The sequence below is a fragment of the Epinephelus moara genome, chromosome 14 (genome assembly GCF_006386435.1).
Source record: "Epinephelus moara isolate mb chromosome 14, YSFRI_EMoa_1.0, whole genome shotgun sequence".
In the NCBI taxonomy this organism is placed as follows: domain Eukaryota; kingdom Metazoa; phylum Chordata; class Actinopteri; order Perciformes; family Serranidae; genus Epinephelus; species Epinephelus moara.
Window position 1 is genome coordinate 726,474 of NC_065519.1, and position 20,334 is coordinate 746,807.

At 45.8% G+C, this 20,334-nt stretch overlaps 2 protein-coding genes across 2 annotated transcripts in view; one reads left to right on the plus strand and one right to left on the minus strand.

The window, feature by feature from the left end:
- The first annotated feature begins 889 nt into the window (after positions 1-889).
- On the plus strand, positions 890-9,453 carry ky (kyphoscoliosis peptidase). Its single transcript, XM_050062175.1, has 7 exons — positions 890-941; positions 1,795-2,384; positions 4,126-4,240; positions 4,367-4,484; positions 6,887-7,078; positions 7,322-7,512; positions 7,721-9,453. Exons 2-7 carry the CDS (start codon positions 1,815-1,817, stop codon positions 9,049-9,051), a joined length of 2,517 nt encoding a protein of 838 aa, XP_049918132.1. The 5' UTR covers positions 890-941; positions 1,795-1,814; the 3' UTR covers positions 9,052-9,453.
- A 3,330-nt stretch (positions 9,454-12,783) lies between these two features.
- The window catches only part of dnaaf9 (dynein axonemal assembly factor 9), a 36,870-nt gene continuing 29,319 nt past the window's right edge, over positions 12,784-20,334 (minus strand). Inside the window, exon 37 of the mRNA XM_050062107.1 lies at positions 12,784-20,070. Coding sequence (XP_049918064.1) covers positions 19,964-20,070 — 107 coding nt within the window. The 3' untranslated portion in view covers positions 12,784-19,963. The remainder of the gene's footprint in view (positions 20,071-20,334) is intronic.

Genomic DNA, 20,334 nt, shown 5'->3' on the forward strand with positions numbered 1-20,334 from the left:
CACGTCAGCTCTGCAGGGTTTTTTGCAGCTTGTTTAAAAAGCTGACTGTTTGGGATGTCTAATTCTGTTGAACTCTCACTGGTGTCGTAGCGTGGCGTTCAGCTGCAGCAGGCAGCTGTTCCTGCTGATAAACGTGCTGATAAACCGACTGTACACCACCTGCTGTGTTGGGAGGTGAAGCTGCTGTCGGCCGGGAAATGTTTGGAGTCACTGACTTGTTCGTTTAAAGCAGATTTGACGATCATCTCTAATGTAATGAAAGAGATCAGCGTATATTCACACTGGTGCTGTGCAATGTACAACAGAGATGGTGGAAAGTGTGTATTCCTACATATGTGTGTGTGTGTGTGTGTGTGTGACAGGGTGACCGAGTGTGTTTGATGTTGATGTGGGTGTTATCGTGTGCAGAGACCCTTCATAAACCCTTCTGTCTCTTTCTTTGAACGGCCAACTCTTCGCTGAATCCGACCCCTCCGTCGAACCCAACACATGCTCACGCGCCAACCCTCCTCCCACCCGCCCGCCCGCACGCCCGCCCGCCAACGCCATACAAACGCACACATTCAGAATCCATATGGACACATGCCGACACACACAACTTGACATGAATTCACACTGTGCTCAGACACACTGCGGTGTGTACACACTGATTAGCCAACGCATGTAGAGAGCAGAACATACATCTGTACGCCACACACACATACACACTTACAAATACACACACACAGACGTCACACTCCTCAGTTGGGGCTTACTCTATTGGCTGGTCTTAACTGCTTTGTAGTATTTTTAGGCCTGTTATTCTGGGGCCTGTTCTGGCAGGCCACTGGGAGGGTATATAAGCCTCCCCCTGCAACTGGGGACCACTGAGAACACACAGTGGAAACATCTCCGCCCGACACTCCAGCAAACATCCAGCAGGCATTTTAAATCCTCTCAGGGTGAGTAAAAGCTTCGGACACTTTCAGGGATGTAGCCGCAGTTAAACCGACCCAGACTGGGTTCACCCACCTTCACCTCTCTGAGCATAAATCTGACACATATCTGCATTTTAGAGAGTTATCATGAGCACTGACGGGAGTGATCCTAGAACGCTGTGTGATTTCATTTGAAGAGTTTATTTTGTGCTTGGACTGACTCCAACATGAGCGCTGATACCTTGTGATATCCAACGGGACCTTCACTTTAGTCGCACTCCAGGAAGGTCTGAGGTCAGGGTCAGCTGCAGCGCAGTGCCCGCGGAGCTGATAGGACTTAGTGGTCTGCTGAAGGACACTTGAGCCGGGCAGATACTTGTCGACACAGAGTTTCAGCCCGGGTCATCCGGTTGAAGGACGGTCAGCGCCTCCACCGTGCCAACCCTTCAAACGAACGAGTCATTATTTCACCACACATGTTGCTCATTTTGAGACGCGCTGAATACAGCCATCAATCTGCAGGTTCATCACACACAGGAAGTTATAAGGTCATGCTAATCTGGTGGAGGTTCTGACTGTCTTTGCGCTGTTAGCTGTGACAGTGACTAATGATTCCAACCTTTGCGTTCATTTCTGGTCATGAATAGACACCATGTAATTGCCAATTCATCACTGTCTTACACAGAATGTACTGTATAGAACATGCTCTGTGTCACTCAGTGCAGCGTGTGCGGTATGGATCTTTGTCTCAGCAGCTTTGAGTCTCATCCAAAGCTGCTGAACAAAAAGGCAGAGCTGCTCCCAGGATTAACAATATTAGCTAAAAATAGAAAATGTCTTTTGTCTTTTAAACAGTATGTACCTTCTGTTTGGTCAGGGCGCCATGCTTCCAGCATAATGTCAGCTAAAGTTGCCATTCAGAAGTTCTCCTTCCCCTTCTCCTGCGCTGCACGCCTGCCTCAGCAAGATGAGGTGACCCAGGAGGGATGTGCACAGGTGAAGCTCCATGACCTCCAGGAGAATCGAATCCTGAGCGAAGCAAACCCTGTTGCTGTGATCGGAGCTCTGGTGCATCATGAGAGTCAGGCCCAGGGGAGTCCGAAGCCTCCTCCTGGGGGAGACGCAGCAGCCGCCCAGGTCCTGGTCTGTGCTGAAGCTTCCCAGAGTGCTGTGCTCTCTAGGCACGCCGTGTTTGAGAAGCTGACAGTTGAAAGTGAAGATCAGCGCCCTGCGGCAAAGAGACAGCTGTCGTCCGAGAGCGCAGCCAGAACCATCACTGTGGTGAAGAAGAGCGCTGTGAGGAAGGAGGCGGAGGAGCACAGGCTCCTGAAGCCTAAAGCTCACCTGGGACAGAGGGTGACACCGTGCCCTGCGGCGGCAGGGAAAAGGAAGCGCCGAAAGGACCTCTTCACCAACTCTGAGGTGTTCCACAGGGTCGATTCACACGTCATCAGGGCCGGAGCAGAGGTGACAACACACAACAGCCTTATAAAACATAATAACACAGGAAGTGCAAACATTTTTACTGTTGATGGCCAAAGTGCAAATCTGCCAGTGACAAACATCAGTCGTTACTTCACCTGTTAAAGGGACAGTTCACCTTGAAATCAAAGATACATATTTCTCCTCTTCCTCTCATTGCACAGTCTGATAGTTTTGGTGTGAGCTGCAGAGTGTTGCAGATATCAGACGTACAGATGTCTGACTTCTCTCCAGTATGATGTCACTCAGCTCAGACGTACAGATGTCTGACTTCTCTCCAGTATGATGTCACTCAGCTTGTGGAGCTCAAAGTGCCCCCCCAAAAAATTAATTAAAAAAACTCAACATCAATGTCTCTCTCCAGAAATCATGACCTGGTTACTCAAGATAATCCACAGACCTTGTTGTGAACAGTTTCATGTAGGAACTATTTTCTCTCTACCAAACTACACCCACCAACGGTATCACTGTGCAGAAGGAAGAGTGCATCTACCGCTAGCTCACCTAGCATCACTGAACTAGCTAACGTTAGAACTCAGCCGAGGAGGACGCCATTAATGTTTACAGCTCGTGCTGTCATGAGCACGAGCCTCTCGTCCATCAGTGCGTCTCAAAGTCAAGGATGCCTCCTTGGCAGGTCTTACAGAGTCTAGGCAAGACTCCTTCCCGGTATTCGGTGAACACACATTGGAGCAGCCTAACGAGTGCCCAGGTGTGTGTCACTGAAGATGCCCCGCCTTCATCTGCAAATCACGCACAAAGTATTGTGGGTTCCCTTACGCTCGCTGAGGATACACAAGTGCATATTTGAGAATTCTCTGAAGGAAGACTTCAAAGGATCCATGACATTGGAGCATTCCTTTGGAGGGATTCGATGACGTAGCCTCCTTGAAGTTCAGTTAGGGTTCAGCCGGTTAAGGACATGAGTAGATGCACTCTTCCTTCTGCACAGTGATACGGTCGGTGGGTGTAGACAGGAAATAGTTCCCACATGAAACTGCTCACAACAAGGTCTGTGGATTATCTTGAGTAACCAGGTCATGGTTTCTGGAGAGAGACATTTATGTTGAGTTTTTCAAAAGTATTTCTTTGGCACTTTGAGCTCCACAAGCTGAGTGACATCATACTGGAGAGAAGTCAGACATCTGTACGTCTGATATCTGCAACACTCTGCAGCTCACACCAAAACTATCAGACTGACAAACAGCTCTACAGGAAGAGGAAGAATAAATGTTTTTGATATTGACATGAACTGTCCCTTTAAGCTTCATAGAAAAACTGTAGCTCGTCCATACTGACAGTCTCAACATAGAGAAGCTAAACGAACCAGCCAGGTTAGCTGACCGAGAACTGAAATCAAGAGGTCACTTACAGGAGGAACCAGAGATAACTAAAAACAGAGGTGGGTCTTTGTGTCCCTGAGCTCTGCAGAGGAGCTCTGAGCACTGAGAACATCGACTCATCTGCTGCAATAAAAGCTAATAAATACTGCAGCTCTCAGGCAGCGCTCACATCCTTGAGCATGGACGCTAACCTGGTTTGTTCAATACACTGAATGGCACTGAGAGATGTGGGCAAACAGGATGATGCTGTAAACTGATGAAAAAAACACTGGCAGGTTTACAGGGAAGGCTTGATGCTGGCTGAATGTGAACACATGAAGACCTTATATTGAGGGTTAATGACCTATAAAACAGTGGATATCTTTTGTGTGTGTGTGTTGCAGCTGAAGGAAAAGCGTGTGTATGATGTAAAGACGATAGCACAGTGTATCACACAAGGAGCCAGGAATGAGCTGGAGCGGCTTCGTGCCATCTGGGTCTGGCTGTGCCATAACATCGGTGGGTACCAGACTGAACTCTAAATATAAATCCTGCTGTTGTGTAATCCACCACCTTTGGGATTTTAGGATCTGTCCGCGTTATATTTACTCCTGGTTTTGGAATAACAGGAATGTTGTCTTATAGAGTACGATGTGAGCGGGTTCCTCGGCCGCTCGGAGAAGCTGAGCTCACCGGAGGAGGTGATTGCGGCCGGTCGGGGCGTGTGCTGCGGCTACTCCAGCCTCTGTACTGAGATGTGCAGGTAAACACGACTAAACTAAAATCTGAATCATAATCTGAACTGAAATAATCAGACACTGCGGCCTCTCCTCACTGTCTTAGAGCAGTGATACTCAACTTACAGCCGGTTAAGGCCCCAGGAGGCCCCCTGAACCCCTTTCTAACTCACAGGGAAAATAAATGGCGCCTTAAGTCCAGCCTCCAGGAGGTTACCGCTTGCTATAAACACAACAGTAGCATTTTATCACCTAATAAACTTGTTACAGTTAACGTGTTAGTTTTTTAAATAAATCCAGCAGACACAGATCAAACTATGGGCCACACAGGTTCCTGGAACCGAGGACTTGTTGTTCCGGAAAGACACAAGGTCACAGTGCTGTTGTGCCTCATTGAGATTTTCATCTTTTATTTTTTTGAGTGAGACATGTTGAAAAAATAAAAATATAATCACATGAAGTGAACACACAGGGAGAGACACACATACTGCAGTACACTCCTCTGAGTGTTTCATTCATCCACATGTCAGTACACACTCTGCAGTAAGTGCTCATTCTTCCATCCATTCATTCAGTGCTGTGCTGCATTCTGCATCCTTGGTCCTCTCGCAGTTCAAGGCCTTTAAATAATGATGTGCACTGAATGGATCGTGTTGAAACACTGCAGCACAAACAGTAAACAGTCACACACAGCTTTCAGGACGGGGACGACTTCATGCTGGATTTTTGACGAGGGAACAACCAGCATGGCCGTTTTCAAAGGAGTCCCTTTAACTCTCACCTCAAGATGAAACTAGAGTAACTGTCCTGTGGTTATATGACTCCACCCACCAGTCCACCCTGTGGTTGTATGACTCCACCCACCAGTCCACCCTGTGGTTATATGACTCCACCCACCAGTCCACCCTGTGGTTGTATGACTCCGCCCACCAGTCCACCCTGTGGTCGTATGACTCCACCCACCAGTCCAGTGTCTCTGACAGTCTCCATCCATGTCAGTGAAAACATGGATGCTTCACACACAGAAGATCTATACAATCAGCACAGTTTCAAGATTAGAGTCACCAGTTCAGTATCTGACCAAATGTCTCCCCTTCTGTTCCTGAGATATGACGTTAAAACATGATGATGTCACAGTCAAGCTGACCTTTGACCTTTTGACCTTCATTATTTTATCCTGTTAGACATTTATGTCACGTTCGGTCAGAATTAGTGAATGAATTCTTCAGTTATGGACAAAAACATGTTTTGAGGTCACACTGACCTTTGACCACTAAATTCTGATCAGTTTATTCTTCAGTCCAAGTGAACGTTTGTGCCAAATTTAAAGAAGTTCTCTCAAGGCATTCGTGAGATATCGCATTTATGAGACTGAGACAGATGCGGGGTCACAGTGACCTTTGGCCACCAAAACCTAATCAGTTCATTGCTGAATCCACGTGGACATTTGTGCCAAATATGAAGGCGTTCACAAGAATGAGACAGATGGACGGACAGACGGACAACCCTCCGGCTATGGCCATCGCTGGCACAGATGCATATAAAGGTTCTTTGGGCGGCCATGACAGTAGCCACGAGTCTCCACTGAAGTGAAGAGGACTTGTTCCCAGCAGATGTTTTGTTCCTTACAATCGCTGAACTCCTTTAAATTAAAGCTGTATATTTGTCTTCTTAAGGGAAAGGACAACCAGCCTTTAAGAAGAACATTAAATCAGCTAACACGTGTATCCTTAACTAAAACATTAAAACAGGACAGAGATGGGGCCCCTGTAAATAATGTCAGGGGATGTGTCTGTGGCCCTGTGGGGCCACTGAAATGTAAGGGTGGCACAAACTGAATTTATATAGGAGTACTATGATGGTGCTTTAGTTTACAGGTGAGCTGAAAACTATGTGAATATGAGACTTAAGGAATCACATATAGATAGACTGTGTTTTTGTATTGATTTGTTTATTTTATAGTATATTTTTAAAGCACTGGGGAGGGGAATACAAATTTAAATGGCTGTATTTTGTATTTCTTATACCTCTAAAGACAACATGCCTTACAAAATTTGGTGCAAAATTTTGGCAATTTACCAAATTTGGGTGTTTTTTTAAATTATATTTTTAATCAAGGAAACATGGGTTCCAAATCTTGGTGATTTTCTGAATTTTGGAGCTAAATCTCGACAGTGATATTTCATCAAAATCACTTTATTCTAAATGTTCAGCTTTAATTTGACTCACAGACACACACACACACACACACACACACACACACAAACACACACAGAGGCCTCCCATCATTACTGATTACTTCTGCGAGGCTGGCCCGTGGCCACCTCTCAATGGTGTTACTGCAGATACCAACCTTGAACCTGACTTTAAGGACACGGCATATAAAACAAATCACAGTGAGCGTGCTCTGTTTGGTTTGTGTTTCCAGAGAGGTGGGCATCGATTGCCAAGAGGTGCCGGGCCACAGCAAGGGCGTCGGGTACCTTCAGGGTCAGAGCCTCAAGAATGTGAAATCTGATCACCTGTGGAACTCTGTGCTTCTGGGAGGACAGTGGTTCCTGCTGGACGCCTGCTGGGGAGCAGGACGAGTGGACATGGAGAACGAAAGCTTCGTCAAAAGGTTTGACACAGAAACAGATTCTATCTCCAGTCAGTGGTGATGGTGTTTCAAAAGCAATGTTTTCTCTGTAATAACCCAAACTGGGAGCTTACAGCGAATCTGTGCAATTAGCAAACAGCTCCATGAAGCAGCTCTGAAACCGTAACAAGTCTTCGTTTGCTCTTTGGTTTATTATCACACAAGCGAAACCAGCAGCGAGTCGAGTCTCACACCAGTCTGCTGTCTCCATCTGTTGCCTCCAAGGTTCGATGATTTCTATTTCCTGACGGACCCAGAGGAGTTCATAGATTCACACTTCCCCGATGAGGAGAAATGGCAGCTCCTTGACACGCCCATCGCCCTGGAGGAGTTTGAGAGGAGAGTCTTCAAGACTTCAGCCTTCTTCACCTCGGGGCTGCGACTGATGCAGCCTCATCACTTCCACATCGTCACAGGTTCGGCCTGGTTTGGCTGATTTTACAGAAAGTGTAAATCTATGAATCCTCCTGTTTCTACACAGTTTTATGCACTCGTTTGTGAAAGGTTTGAAAATTCTTTTTTTGTCCAAGAACGAGCGAGTTGCTTTGTTGGAGTTAATTTCAGGTGTCTCCTGTCAGTGACGGAAGAACTGTATTTAAAAAACTCCTCTCATTTCCTCCTCAGATGACGGCGAGGCTAACGTGTCCCTCGGCTTCTCCAGGCCGACAACTTTTACGTATGAGATCACGCAGCACCAGGACCTCCTCCACTGTGGCGCTCCAGAGCAGAAAGAGTCCTGCAACTCGTCCTTCGGCCTCCTGACGGTTTCCCATCGGAGCATGAAGCTGCAGCTCCTGCCGCCTGCGAGCGGCGTGTACGACGTGAAGGTGTTTGCCAGACCTGAAACAGCCACCACGCCTCTGATTTGGGTCTGCTCCTACACAGTCGAGTGTCCCGTCCCCAGGGCCATGGAGGAGATCCCAGAGAACCCCTTCCTGTCTTGGGGTCTGCAGCCTGTTGCGGGGTCTCTGGGTGTTGCAGGGAGCAGTCAGGGCAGCAAGGCTGCAGAGGTGGAGGAGGGTGTCTTTGAGCTGATGTTGAAGACGTCCAGGCCTCTGATGGCGCTGTGTGAACTGGTCCACCCACAGCTGGAGGCTTCAGTCGCCAAGCGCTGCCTGGCTACTCAGATTCAGGCGGATGTCCTGACGTGTCACGTCCTGTGCCCCCTGCGTGGCTTCTACCGGCTCTCAGTGTTTGTGCGGGACTACGAGAAGACAGACGCCAAGTTCCAGAATGCCGCAAACTTCCTGTTGCACTGCAAAGGGAAGGTGGTCAGTCCGGAGGAGCTCTTCCCTCCTAACCTGGGCTCGGTGTGTGGGCCGGGGACCCGCACATCAGAGGCGGGGCTGTCCAAATTCAGCCACACGACGGCGCTGGTGAGCACCCAGCAAGGCAAGTGTAACATCACCTTCCACAACCAGCGTGACCTGGAGCTTCACACTGTGCTGAGCAGAGAGGAGAGCAAAGCAAAAGCCGTCCCGCTCACACGGCACGTCTTCTGCACGTACACAGACAGCAAGGTGACGGTGAGCGTCAGCCTGCCTGAGGCGGGGGTGTATCGGCTGGGTCTGTACGCTAAGATCACCCCCGCTGGAGATTTTAACCCCATGTGTGACTTTGTTCTGAGGAACAGCTGCGATCAGCCGGGGCCTCCGTTCCCCTGCGTCTACTCAGCCTGGAGGAAAGGCTGCGTGCTCTTTGAGCCCCGCGTGGGCCTGCTGGAGCCCCTCTCATGGGTCCGCTTCAGGGTGAGGGTCCCCGGGGCCCAGAGGGTGAGCGTGATGGGTGAGACAAGAACTGATCTCAAACTGAATAAGAGCAGAGTCTGGGAGGGGGAGGTTTTCAGTGGAAACGGTCTCCAGCAACTGAAACTGGCCGCCGCCACCTCGGGAGAATCCACTGACATGTCTGTTTTGATGACCTTTGACATCAAGCAGCTGGAGAGAGAAGTGTGACACGGCGGGTGGAGACCAGATGGAAACGTAGCTGTTCACTGCCTGATGACGTCACTGATACGGACTAATGCAAATCAGACTGGGGTGAAGAATCTGTGCAGATAATTCAGACTGCGAGACACAATCTTTCAGGTTTCACCACATCAAGCGAACACAGACACAGTGGTGATGAGGTGCACCAACATTTGACATATGATCTGTGAATGTTTAAACTTTGTAGCGATGAAGTGAAACAAATGCAAACCAAACCTACCTGGAAATTGTTTGGGATTTTCTTTGAGAGCTATAATTTGATCCAGGTAGTGTTGAGCCTGTCAGCTGTGATATTATTCTGATCAAGAGTGCATCATCATTATTGATATGTTATCAGAGGTAAACCTGCTCTATGAAATAATGGTTGTCAAGAAGCGTGCAATAAAAATAAACTGTGAAAATATTTCAATCTGGAGGAGTCTTTCTTTCCACCTCGAAGTCACATTACGATTTCAGTTTCCAAAATTTAACTTTCTGTTAATAATTTAATTATAAATCATGAAACAGAGGCCTCAGAGATCCTTACACATCTGTTATAGGTCAAAGTCTGACTTTGAATTGTAAAAGTAATGGTAACCAAGGTAACCTGAGGGGTCAGGTGCCTCAAGGTGAAGTGTAAGTTCAGTATTTTCTTTAACCTGGACTCTACATGATTGATTTTGTGTCTGAAAGATGAATGAAAGCAGCAATTTTTAAAATTGGTCCAGTACTGAGTGAGACTGCTGCCTGCAGTGTGACCACTCAGGGCGTGTTCGACAATGTCCGTCCACTAACAGTGTTTGTTTTGTCACTGACAGGCTCAGATTGTTATTCTAAGTGTGTGACAGCATTATGAAAGGATCCCTACAGAGATAGAGCTTTGTGTTACAGAGTAAGATCCTTTTTGTTTAACCAGAAACAGCCCTGAAATCACCGTCACCAAACCCACCAGACTACATTTAAATAAACAGGAGGATCTGACTCTTTAACACAAAGCTCTATCTCTGTAGGGATCCTTTCATAATGCTGTCAGACACTTAGAATAACAATCTGAGCCTGTCAGTGACAAAACAAACACTGTTTGGATGGACTCTGACATTTACACTCAGGTGCCAGTTTATTAGGAACACCTGGCTGAAAGCAGTTCAGTCTGAAACAACAGTCCTGCAGTAAAACATGAATTCATGAAGGATGCAGTTTGCACTGTAGGTGAGCTGTATTCCATTATAGAGATGTTTCTGCTGTTCAGCCTCCCTCACTGATGTAAATGGAGTGGACAAAATAATAGAAACACCTGTCAATATAATGCACCACAAGCTGCAGCCTCCAAGAAATATTATATTACTAATAATCTGATAACGTTCACTGCAGGACTGCTGTATCAGTCTGAGCTACTTTTCACTTGGTGTACCTAATAAACTGGCAGCTGAGTGTACATCATGGTTATCAGTGACCACAGCCCGAAACAGTGGGACCCCGGGGACAGTTTGAAGGCTGTGACACCTTCCTCTCCATCCCATTCAAACATCTTGGCTTCTTAGCTTGACTAAAGGAAACTCCCCCACAGCCCGTCTCTATAAAAGTGAACAGATCCAGCACGTTACAGAGCACATTGCTGCAGTGACCTGGGCCCACGCTGCAGGATTTGGCAGACGCCAGTGAGAGTGATGAGTGTTTACATGTGGCTGTCATAATAGGCCACAAATAGCCTCGGCTCACTGCCTCGGTAAAAATACAATAGAGGGGCGGGGAGCAGAAAAAGCGGTTAATGGTGGAAGCATTACGGTAAGAGTGTGCTTTAAGTGTGTGGAGTGTATCTGGGCGGGGGGCCTCGCCTTGAGTCGCTGGGGAGAAACTGGTGGCACAGCGGTGGCAGGAGAGAGGCGAGGAAACGCTGATGTCAGAGGTTAACCATGTGGAGGACTGTATCTGCCTGGCAACAATACAAGGACACACACACACACACACACACACACAGAAGCGCACACACAGCATGAGGAAATGGAGGCTAAAACCGTGTGTGTCAGGATTCCTCACATTCTCTCAGCACTATTTCAGCTGCCGTTTCTTCTTCACAAAGTTGGATATTAGCCCAACCACACACACACACACACTCTCTCTCTCACACACACACGCACACAAACACACACACACACACACACACACTGGGCAGACAGTTTGTGTTTAGTCTACATCTCGCAGTTCCAATAGCAGAGCTCCTCCTCAGCTGGTGCTGATACAGGGTTTGGATGCACACTGTGAGTCCATGTTGTCTCATCGACTGACGGCTCCACTGCTGCCTTCAGGGGTGTCACAGGGTGGGGGGAAAGACTGATTAACATGGGCCCCAACATGGGCTACCTTTGGGTACAAATAAAGTTACCTTACCTTACCCTACCTCAAACAGCCTGAAATAAAGTTTGTTTTCATAAATGTCTAATAAATTAATGGCACAATAACAGAATAAATCTATTTAAAAACTGAACTTTGTATTAGACAATAGTTCTGTGAGGCCTCTTAGGGACTGTTCGTTACTTATGAGGGAGGGGCTGGTGCAAAAAAGGCAAGGCATGTCAAATAATTTTTTAAGCACTGGGGAGGAGCTTACAGATTTAAATAGTTGTGTTTTGGATTTATTTAATTGCAGACTTTTAAAGAAAACATGACTTCCAAATGTTGGCATCAGATACCAAAATGCCTTCCACACCTGCCCACGAGACACGTTTTCTTTAAAATTGGACAAAATTACAATTGTAAATTTTGTCAACTTTCCAAATTTTGGCACTAAATTTCAACATTTTTTTAAGATAACATTCAAATTTTGGCAATTTTCCAGTTGCTAAAATTGGCACAATTGGTGCTAGATTGTGACAACTTTAAAGAAAACATGCCCTCCAAATACTGGTGGTTTGCCTCCCAAATTTAGGCACTAAATTTTGGCAAAAATGCCTTCCAAACACACAACACCATTTATCACGGCCAGAAACTGTAAAAACAGAAATGATGTTTTTTTAAATTTAGGATGGTCCTTGAACACATCATGTGAAACACATCAATAAATCTGAGCTTAAAATAGTGTTATTTCATCAAATTCACTTTATTCTGCATATCTCATGTAAAGATTTTGGCCAAAAATGAACTATTTGCACGACAAGTAAAATAACGAAGCTTTTACCACCTCTCAGTTTTAAGAATCTAAAAACTCGTTTAAAGTGGAGGGAGGGTCATGGGTTTTCCTCCAGTCACTCTGGAAAGGTCAAGGAAAAATATTTGGAGCTTCAGGGAGGGTCAGAATAATAATAATAATATCAATGGAGTCAAAAAGGTGCAACATTGTTCAGTCCCCTGCACTATTCGTCCTTAAACACAGATGAAGCTGAGTAAATGTCTGCTGCTGGAGCACCAACGTACACTGTCATGTCTTCACCCAACAAAGAGAAATCAGGGTTCAAAACAGAAAAGAAAGAGAGAAAGCAAAGTGACCTTGAAAAGACTTATGTGTGAGAGAGACATGGATGAAGAGAGGATGGGCAGGGGGCCCACAGAGACTGCTGATGCACCCGGCCCAGTATTTGGTGCTCCGCCCCTTCCCATGCTAAACTGGCTGCTGACACCTGAGAGCAGAGCCGTCATCACACAGTACAGTGACAGAGCGAGGAACTTTAGGTGAAAGTTCAAAGAGTAAATGTTGCAGTAAGTGATAAAAACACAACGCTGATCAACCATAGAAATATTTAATGGATTACGAGGTGCAATAAAAACAACATTAGATTATAAAAGCATCAGTCACAGGAAAAAAACAGAAGTTACAGTAGTTTTGTGCAAATGCATTTCAATTTTGCTCACGTTCTGTGAACACCCTCACAACAACATGTGGAAGTCAGTTTGGCACTTCTGAAGTGAGTCCGTTTTTTACTTGTCGGTACAATAGAGGCCAGAAGTTGTTTTTTCCTTTAGCTTTGGACGGCCTCTAGACAGGGGAGAAGAAATGAGCCCTTTGCTTTTTCCCCACATCTAATTCTGCCATCACGACATCAAACACCTCCCAGTTTGAATCGTCACTGTTCCCTGACAAGAATTACATCGTCCTTTTTTTGTACGCGGCTGTGCAGAAGATATTAACCACAATTTCACCCCCATCTTCTTCAATAACACGTTGGGTTTGTTAGGGCAAATGTGTAATCTCAGGTATGGAAATAATAAGTACACCTGAGCAAATTCCTCTCTCCGTCTGTGAGGACTGTGGGGTGACGAGCCTGCGATTCCCTTTTAACCTCGACAGGACAGAACAGCCCAAACAATTAGCATCAACAGTCCCCTGAGGCCTGAGAAATATTTGGACGGTTAAAAATCCATCTCCAAGTCGCCTTCGCCAATAAGCACAAAAATACCTTTGAAATATCCACTTCTTGAACAAGTGCACACATTTCCACTCTGTTGGCCTTTTTTAACATCGGAGCCAATCTTCAAATAAATAAAAAAGAAAAGAACAAAAAGCTCTGGCACTGCGTTAGCTATCTCGCCGCAGTGCAAGAACACCACGTCCCCCCGATATAAAACCAATTAACACCAAACTTTGTTTTTGTCCTATAACTTCAGCTACAAAATGGCGAGCCTCCACATACAGGATGAAGACACCAGGGTGCTCAGTCTGCCAGAGAGCTGCGTCGCGGTCACACTGAGAGGCTTGTGGAGGGCTCTTTGGGCCCCCTGTGTGCAATAAGTAGGGGTCACCCACAAACTCAATCCTCTTTTTGGTTTGTCTGCACTCTGATACAAAACCTCAAGGTTCTGTTCACCAACTCGGGCTGGGCATGAATAAAAAACATTTCTGTATCCATCACTTTAAATACTGTTTTTGATTTTAAAGGTCCAGTGTGAAGGATTTAGTGACATCTGGTGGTGAAGTTGCAGACTGCAACCAACTGACACTTGTTCCCTGTACCAACCCAGCAGGCACTGCACGTCAACATGACGTCAGACGGATGTTACATTTTGATTAGAATGAAAATAAGGTTGATGAAATTTCAAATGTCTGACATCATTAAAACTTCACATTGTGTGGACGTTAATATTATGTTTTACAGACGCTGGGGTTAGCTAAATGTTGTTGTTCTGTGTCAAGATTTCGTCAGCATAAGTTTGGAAGATGTTGGATTTTGGTTACTTGACAGAAAAACTTAAAACTTGGGCTGCACCTGACTAAGAATAACGTCAGTTATACCAGATTTGACTCTTCAATACTAATATTCAATGATCAGTTTCTTTAGAGCAGGGCTCAGTGGGATGTTCAGTTTGACACTCGTGTATTGCAGTAAACAAGCTAACGACGAATCAGAAATGTGCAACAATACTTTTTGCTGACACTACATATCAAACAAAAGTCAGAAACTGTTGTATTAAGTATGTGTGAGCTGTAAATGCACCACTTGTTAGGAGCAGAAAGAAGATAACGTTATCTTGGAGCCTTACGGTGCAGAGTGTCTCCTCCTCTGTGCCGCTGCACTGTATCTGCAGCTGTCTGTACCACAGAGTCTAGAGCGCTCACTCCACAGCAAAATCTGGGGACCAAAACTGTCTGCTCAACCTGAAGCAATCTCAGTCGACTGATGATTCGAATCTCCGCCCAAATTAAAACTAGTAAATACAAACGTCATCTGTCGTCACTACTTTACATCAAATTGGCGTTGGCACTAGACGTTGAATTTTGATCACCTGACGTCACAACCTAAATTCAGCCACACATTGTGGCCAGCTGGGAGGGGTGTAGGAGAACTATGGAGGTGCAAATGTCCCCGTCTACAGCCAGTGTTTGATTTGTCCACTCTGGGCTACTGTGAAACAACATGGCGGACTCTGAGGCCGAGGACCTGCTCCGTATCTGAATATAAATGCCTCATTCTAAGACAATGATTATTATTTTCAGGTGATTATACACAAATGTTATTAATATCACATCCTCCTAATTCGACACACTGGACCTTTAAAGAAACGTTGACAAAAATGCAGCTGAGCATTTTCACTGAAGAGATGAACGTCATCTCAGTTAAAGTGGTAATGAACCAAAATAAGCCACAGACAGACGTGCTGCCAGCCCGTACATCTCCAACATCTTTTTGATTCGTTTCTAAAACAAATACCTGAATCGCCCCGAGCCCTCCGGCGGCCTCCCCCTGTGTGACCTCGTCTACTTCACCCTCTGACTTAGTAAAAACACATTGCTTTAAAGAACGACTCTATGGATTCCTTTCACCAACACTGTTGAAGGACGGATCCTCGCCTGACAACACCTCCTCCCCCTGTGACAGGCGGAGGGATGGAGCTCTGAATGCAGCTTTAATCTCTGCTTTTCTTAGCCGTAGCCAAGGCACTGCTGGATCAGAGAAACCTGACATCTCACAACTGATCAGATTCTCTAAGAGTTTTTTCTACAAAACAAAAATTGCATCTGCTTTTGCTTTTTTGTAGCTTGTGCGAAAGGAGACGTTTTGCTTGCATCGAGGATGTTCAATTCACAGTCTTACAAAAATACTATTTGTCGTTTCGAGGTAATTCAAATTCTTCGCAGATATGTAAAATAAATGTGATTATTTTTCTCTTTGTTGTACCAGTTTGGTGAAAGGCAATTCTGTCAGAATATATACGTGGTATCATATTCACATGACATCTCAACACATGCAAAATAGTGTAGTAGTGTATATGTGTTAGTGTAACTTTGATTTAAATATCACAAACATCTTACATAACCCTCGACTCTTTAAGGACGACTCTTTGATCGCGGCCAATTATAGTCTCAGTTTCTCTGCTCTTTGACGTGTGCAGCAGGTTTCAGAGTTGTGGAAGCTTCAGTCTCCCATACATCAGCCGCACAACTATTTCACTGTCAATCACAGCCCGTCTCTGCAGTATTACATAACTACACAACGACAGCAACTGTTGCTCCAAACAGAGGAGTGCATCCCTGAAACACTAAACAGAGGATCCGACACAAACATGTCGTCAACACAGGATTTATGTTACATATCGTTGTACTCCACTTAACAAAGCTGTGTAATCTGTCTGCGTTACGTTCTGTCCTCTCTGACGGAGGTAAAGCTTTGTTTTTCAAAGTTGCATCTCATTTTGAAACAAACCCTTCACTTGTTGTTTGGACCCTTTCTGTGGATCCAGCAGACGTCAGAACACAAGCTGTGAGAGACGCAGAATTTAGCAGCTCATTTGTTGGCGTGTCTTTGTCCTTAAAGAGCCGTCTGAGGGTACAGTAAGTACAATATATAAAACACAAGGGACAATTGCACTTCTTTTATAGAGTAAAAGAGAAGGAGTGTAAGAGAGGAGTGAAGGGAATGAGTCATTTGGGGTGAGCTCCTCCTCTTTTGCTGGCTGCCTGCCTGGGTAATAATACATGTTAGAGGCATACTGTGTTATATGTGCTATACTCTATGCATGGACTATTCTTCTTCTAAGAGACAGTGGCACATCTAGCATCACATGGTATGGCTTGTTCAGGACGGATGGGGCCAGCAGTGTCAGGTTGAGTTCAGGTTCAGATACTCGCAGGTCATCTGGGGGAAAATAACTCGCTAACAATCTTATCACTCTTTTCTTTTTCCGCCAGCTGAAAACCAAATTGTTGATTCTTTTTACTGGCTGCTGACAGACAGACATGTAAAACATGACATAGTCTGCGTTGTGAACGGCAACCCAAAATACACTGAGGTCACCACTGAGCTAAAAATATCTTCGATAAGAACCAGGGAATAAGTGTTCACCTCACCAGCGAGCATTTCCCCCCTCTGCGCAGGAATTAGATTACAGACTGAAAATATGCTCTTAGCAGAAACACCCTTCCTCTCTAATCTGACGCGCTCAAAGTCTCAGAGTGCTCATCACTGAGTACAGGACGGGTTTTTGGTACAGTGCAAAAAGGCCAATGTAATATATCAACCTGTTCTCATTCCCATGGCGTCAAATGAAACCAACGCTGAAGGCACCCTTTAGCGTCTTTAGGAGACACGTTGGGTTTTTAACTAACTCTAATATAAACTGCAGCAACACCTGGTTTAAACCAAAAGTCAGTGTTGTTAAAACATAATCATTCATTCATTCGTTATCTGTAGACACTTATCCTGCTACAGGGTCGCATGGGGGTGGAGCCTATCCAAGCTGACGTTGGGTGAGAGGCAGGGAACACCCTGGACAGGCCACCAGACTATCATAGCTTTTTTAGACCTGGTGCGTGCGTACCGTGTGTTTGGGTGATCTGAACACTAGTGGACAGCCGAGACACATCACTGTTCACTCCTGAGCCTCTCATGTGTCTCCAGCCATCTCAGATTTTGTCACCGCCCTGCAGCTATTACGTCACACTTTTGCTAGCTGCTCTGTAGCATGCTCGCTAGTCACATTAGCAGTTGTTTCAGTACAGTTGGAGATATCGCTGGTACACACTGGTTTCAAGGTGTACAGTTTATGCTTATCGTACCGTTTATATTTGCTTATCTACGATATTGGAAAAAAAAAAAAAACAGACAGAGAATCTCCTCTTTGTTTTAGATATTGTCTAAGTCATCATAAAATGGACAGCTTATAGAGTGTTAGTGCATCACTCAAACTACCACCACGTCCTACACTGATGACATAGTCCTTGTCAGGGACGCATCAGGACACAGATATGTGGTCAAATGTGTCCCAGACCGTCTTGGCGGTCGTTCACAGGTTGTCCACTTGTGATGGGATCACCCAAAAAGCCTGTTAATACCAGGTCCAAACAGGCTCATAGAGACAGACGACCTTTTACTCTCATGTTCACACCTTCGGTCAATTTAAGGTCACAAAGTAACCTAACCTGCTCGTCTTTGGACTGTGGGAGGAGGTCGGAGAAAACCCATGCTGACGTGAAGAGAACATGCAAACTCCACACAGAAGGGCTCCAACCAGCCGACAGGTTTACACCCTGTCACTGTGAGGCGACAGTGCTAACCACTGCACCACTCTGCAAACTCTAACCTAACGTTTGTTGCCGACTGTTTGACAACATTAATCATGTGTTTCAGCTGTGCCTCACACGGATACGTTAAAGGACGCCGTGTGATAAAGCGTCGGTATTTGACGACCTGGTTAAAAAAACAGGTTGAATATATCGTACCATTGTAGCAGCAGCATGTGCACATTTCTTTGTGCATTTAAATGTTCCTTTCTATCAATTCACTCGAGTCAAACTTGGCGCCACGTGACCCAAAGACTGTTGATTAGTCTGTGTGTTACACTGCTGACCCCATGATGAATAAAAGCCATTACATCTCCAGAGACTGCAGCAGGGTTCCTACACCTTTTCACCTTCTACTCAGCTACCACACTTTGACTCTGGACTGCTTGTTTGGTTTGATATCACAAGTTATAATTGGTCATACGACCCGGACAACAACACAAGTTCTCTACTGACGGCTCAGCAAACACGTTTCAGACCTGTGTAGGAACCCTGACAAGAGGAAGACATGCATAGAACATGAGTGTGACTCACGGACGCAGAGCTAACAGTAGCAGAACTACTAATTGAAACAGAACATCTGATTCTCTGCAACATCACACGGCTGATACAAAGCCTGACGCCTTTCACTAAAGGCTCTACTCATGTTTACCCGACCCTAACCAACACTGAGTCTAGCTTTACCCACGGTATTTCATTTCCCCTCGTCCGACCCAAAAGATAAACACGGGAATGTTCACATTTAAACTAATGTAACAACAAATTCTTATTGTTGACCAAATGGTGAAATGTGTGATTCACACCTGGCTGCAGCGAGGCGAGGCTTCACTTCACTTCTTGTGTCTCAATGTTAACTAGCAGCATCATCATGAACAGAATACAGTGCTTTGAGGGAAGTTTCTGCTGGACGTGTAACCTCAGTGAGTCAATGTGGGTCTTGAGGCCTCGGCTGTTTTATAACTACGACACTCTGCTGCAGAGACTGAACTCTGCTTTATTGCACTTTCATTAGATTCACTTTAGGAGTCTTAAAATAAAGCACTGGGATGGCGTTTAGCTATGTGATTAATGGCATCATTCATCAGTTGTCTGCAGCCAACAGGCTGTCCAATGTTTACAGCTCTATGGCCAAGCGCTCCCTCTGCTGCAGCGTGGCACGCAGACAAGATAACAGGTGGGCCACGGATTGGGTGACAACAGAGGAGGAGCGATTCTTGAGAAACCCCACCAGGGAGCCCACCAGAATCACACGGCTATCCATGCCTGTCCAGAAATAGAGGCATTAATTTGCCAACTGTGATAAACAGAAACACACAAGCTGTAGGAGTGTGCGCTTGGAAATTCCCTTCAATTGTGAAAGTCTCATAGCTGGCAGGCTTAGTGGCGTAATCACATCGGTTTAAATGTGGAGTCTCGTGTTGCGTTATGTTTCAGATTTGTCTGCAGTTGTGTGCAACTCTCATCTCTTGACAAACGTGTCTTAATTTGAATCAACACAAGCGACCACACTTTCATTTGATAAACATGATCCCTAACTCGCACAGTGTGAACTGTACAGTCAGTGGTGCTGCAGCAGGAAGAAAGGCAAACAGCCACGCCGTGACATAACGGGTTCTGATGGGTGATGTCATCATTTAAAAGCTCATCTGCACTCAACCTTTTTCTGCCACCAAATTAGGAAACAAAGTGACATAGTACGTAGATAATGAGCAGACTTTAAGCAGCAGCTCCTGCAGATGCTCGTGGTGTGAACACACACTGACCGTTCTATTGGAGTGTTCAGTGAATGACCCCTGTGCCCCCCCCCCCCCCCCCCCCCCCCCCCNCCCCCCCCCCACCCGTCCCTCCCACAGCAGTTCCCTCAGAGTGAAGTAAGACAGATGGAGGCAGCGGACATACAGACAGACTCTATCATGGATCAAACAGGTCGGGCTGTCCCTGCAGCTCCAGCTGACGGTTGAATAGCTCGATCTCCTTGTTGGCCTCGGTGAGGTACTCTGTGATGAACTCCTCCATGTCTGCAGTGACGATGATGTCAGGGAAACAACTGCACCATCACACAGCAGGAAATACAGACACAAGCAGACCTGCACGATGAAGATCACTGCTGTCTTTAGGACAAAAAGTCAAGTTTCTGTTACTGCTGTGCGGTATACTGGTTCATCTGGTAAACTGTGATATTAATTTTACATATACCGTCGTACCGCTGCAGAGCTGAGTCAGTTACTAGAGTGCGTCAGTAAACAGGACAGAGCGCCACAGTAATGAGACACTGTACTGAA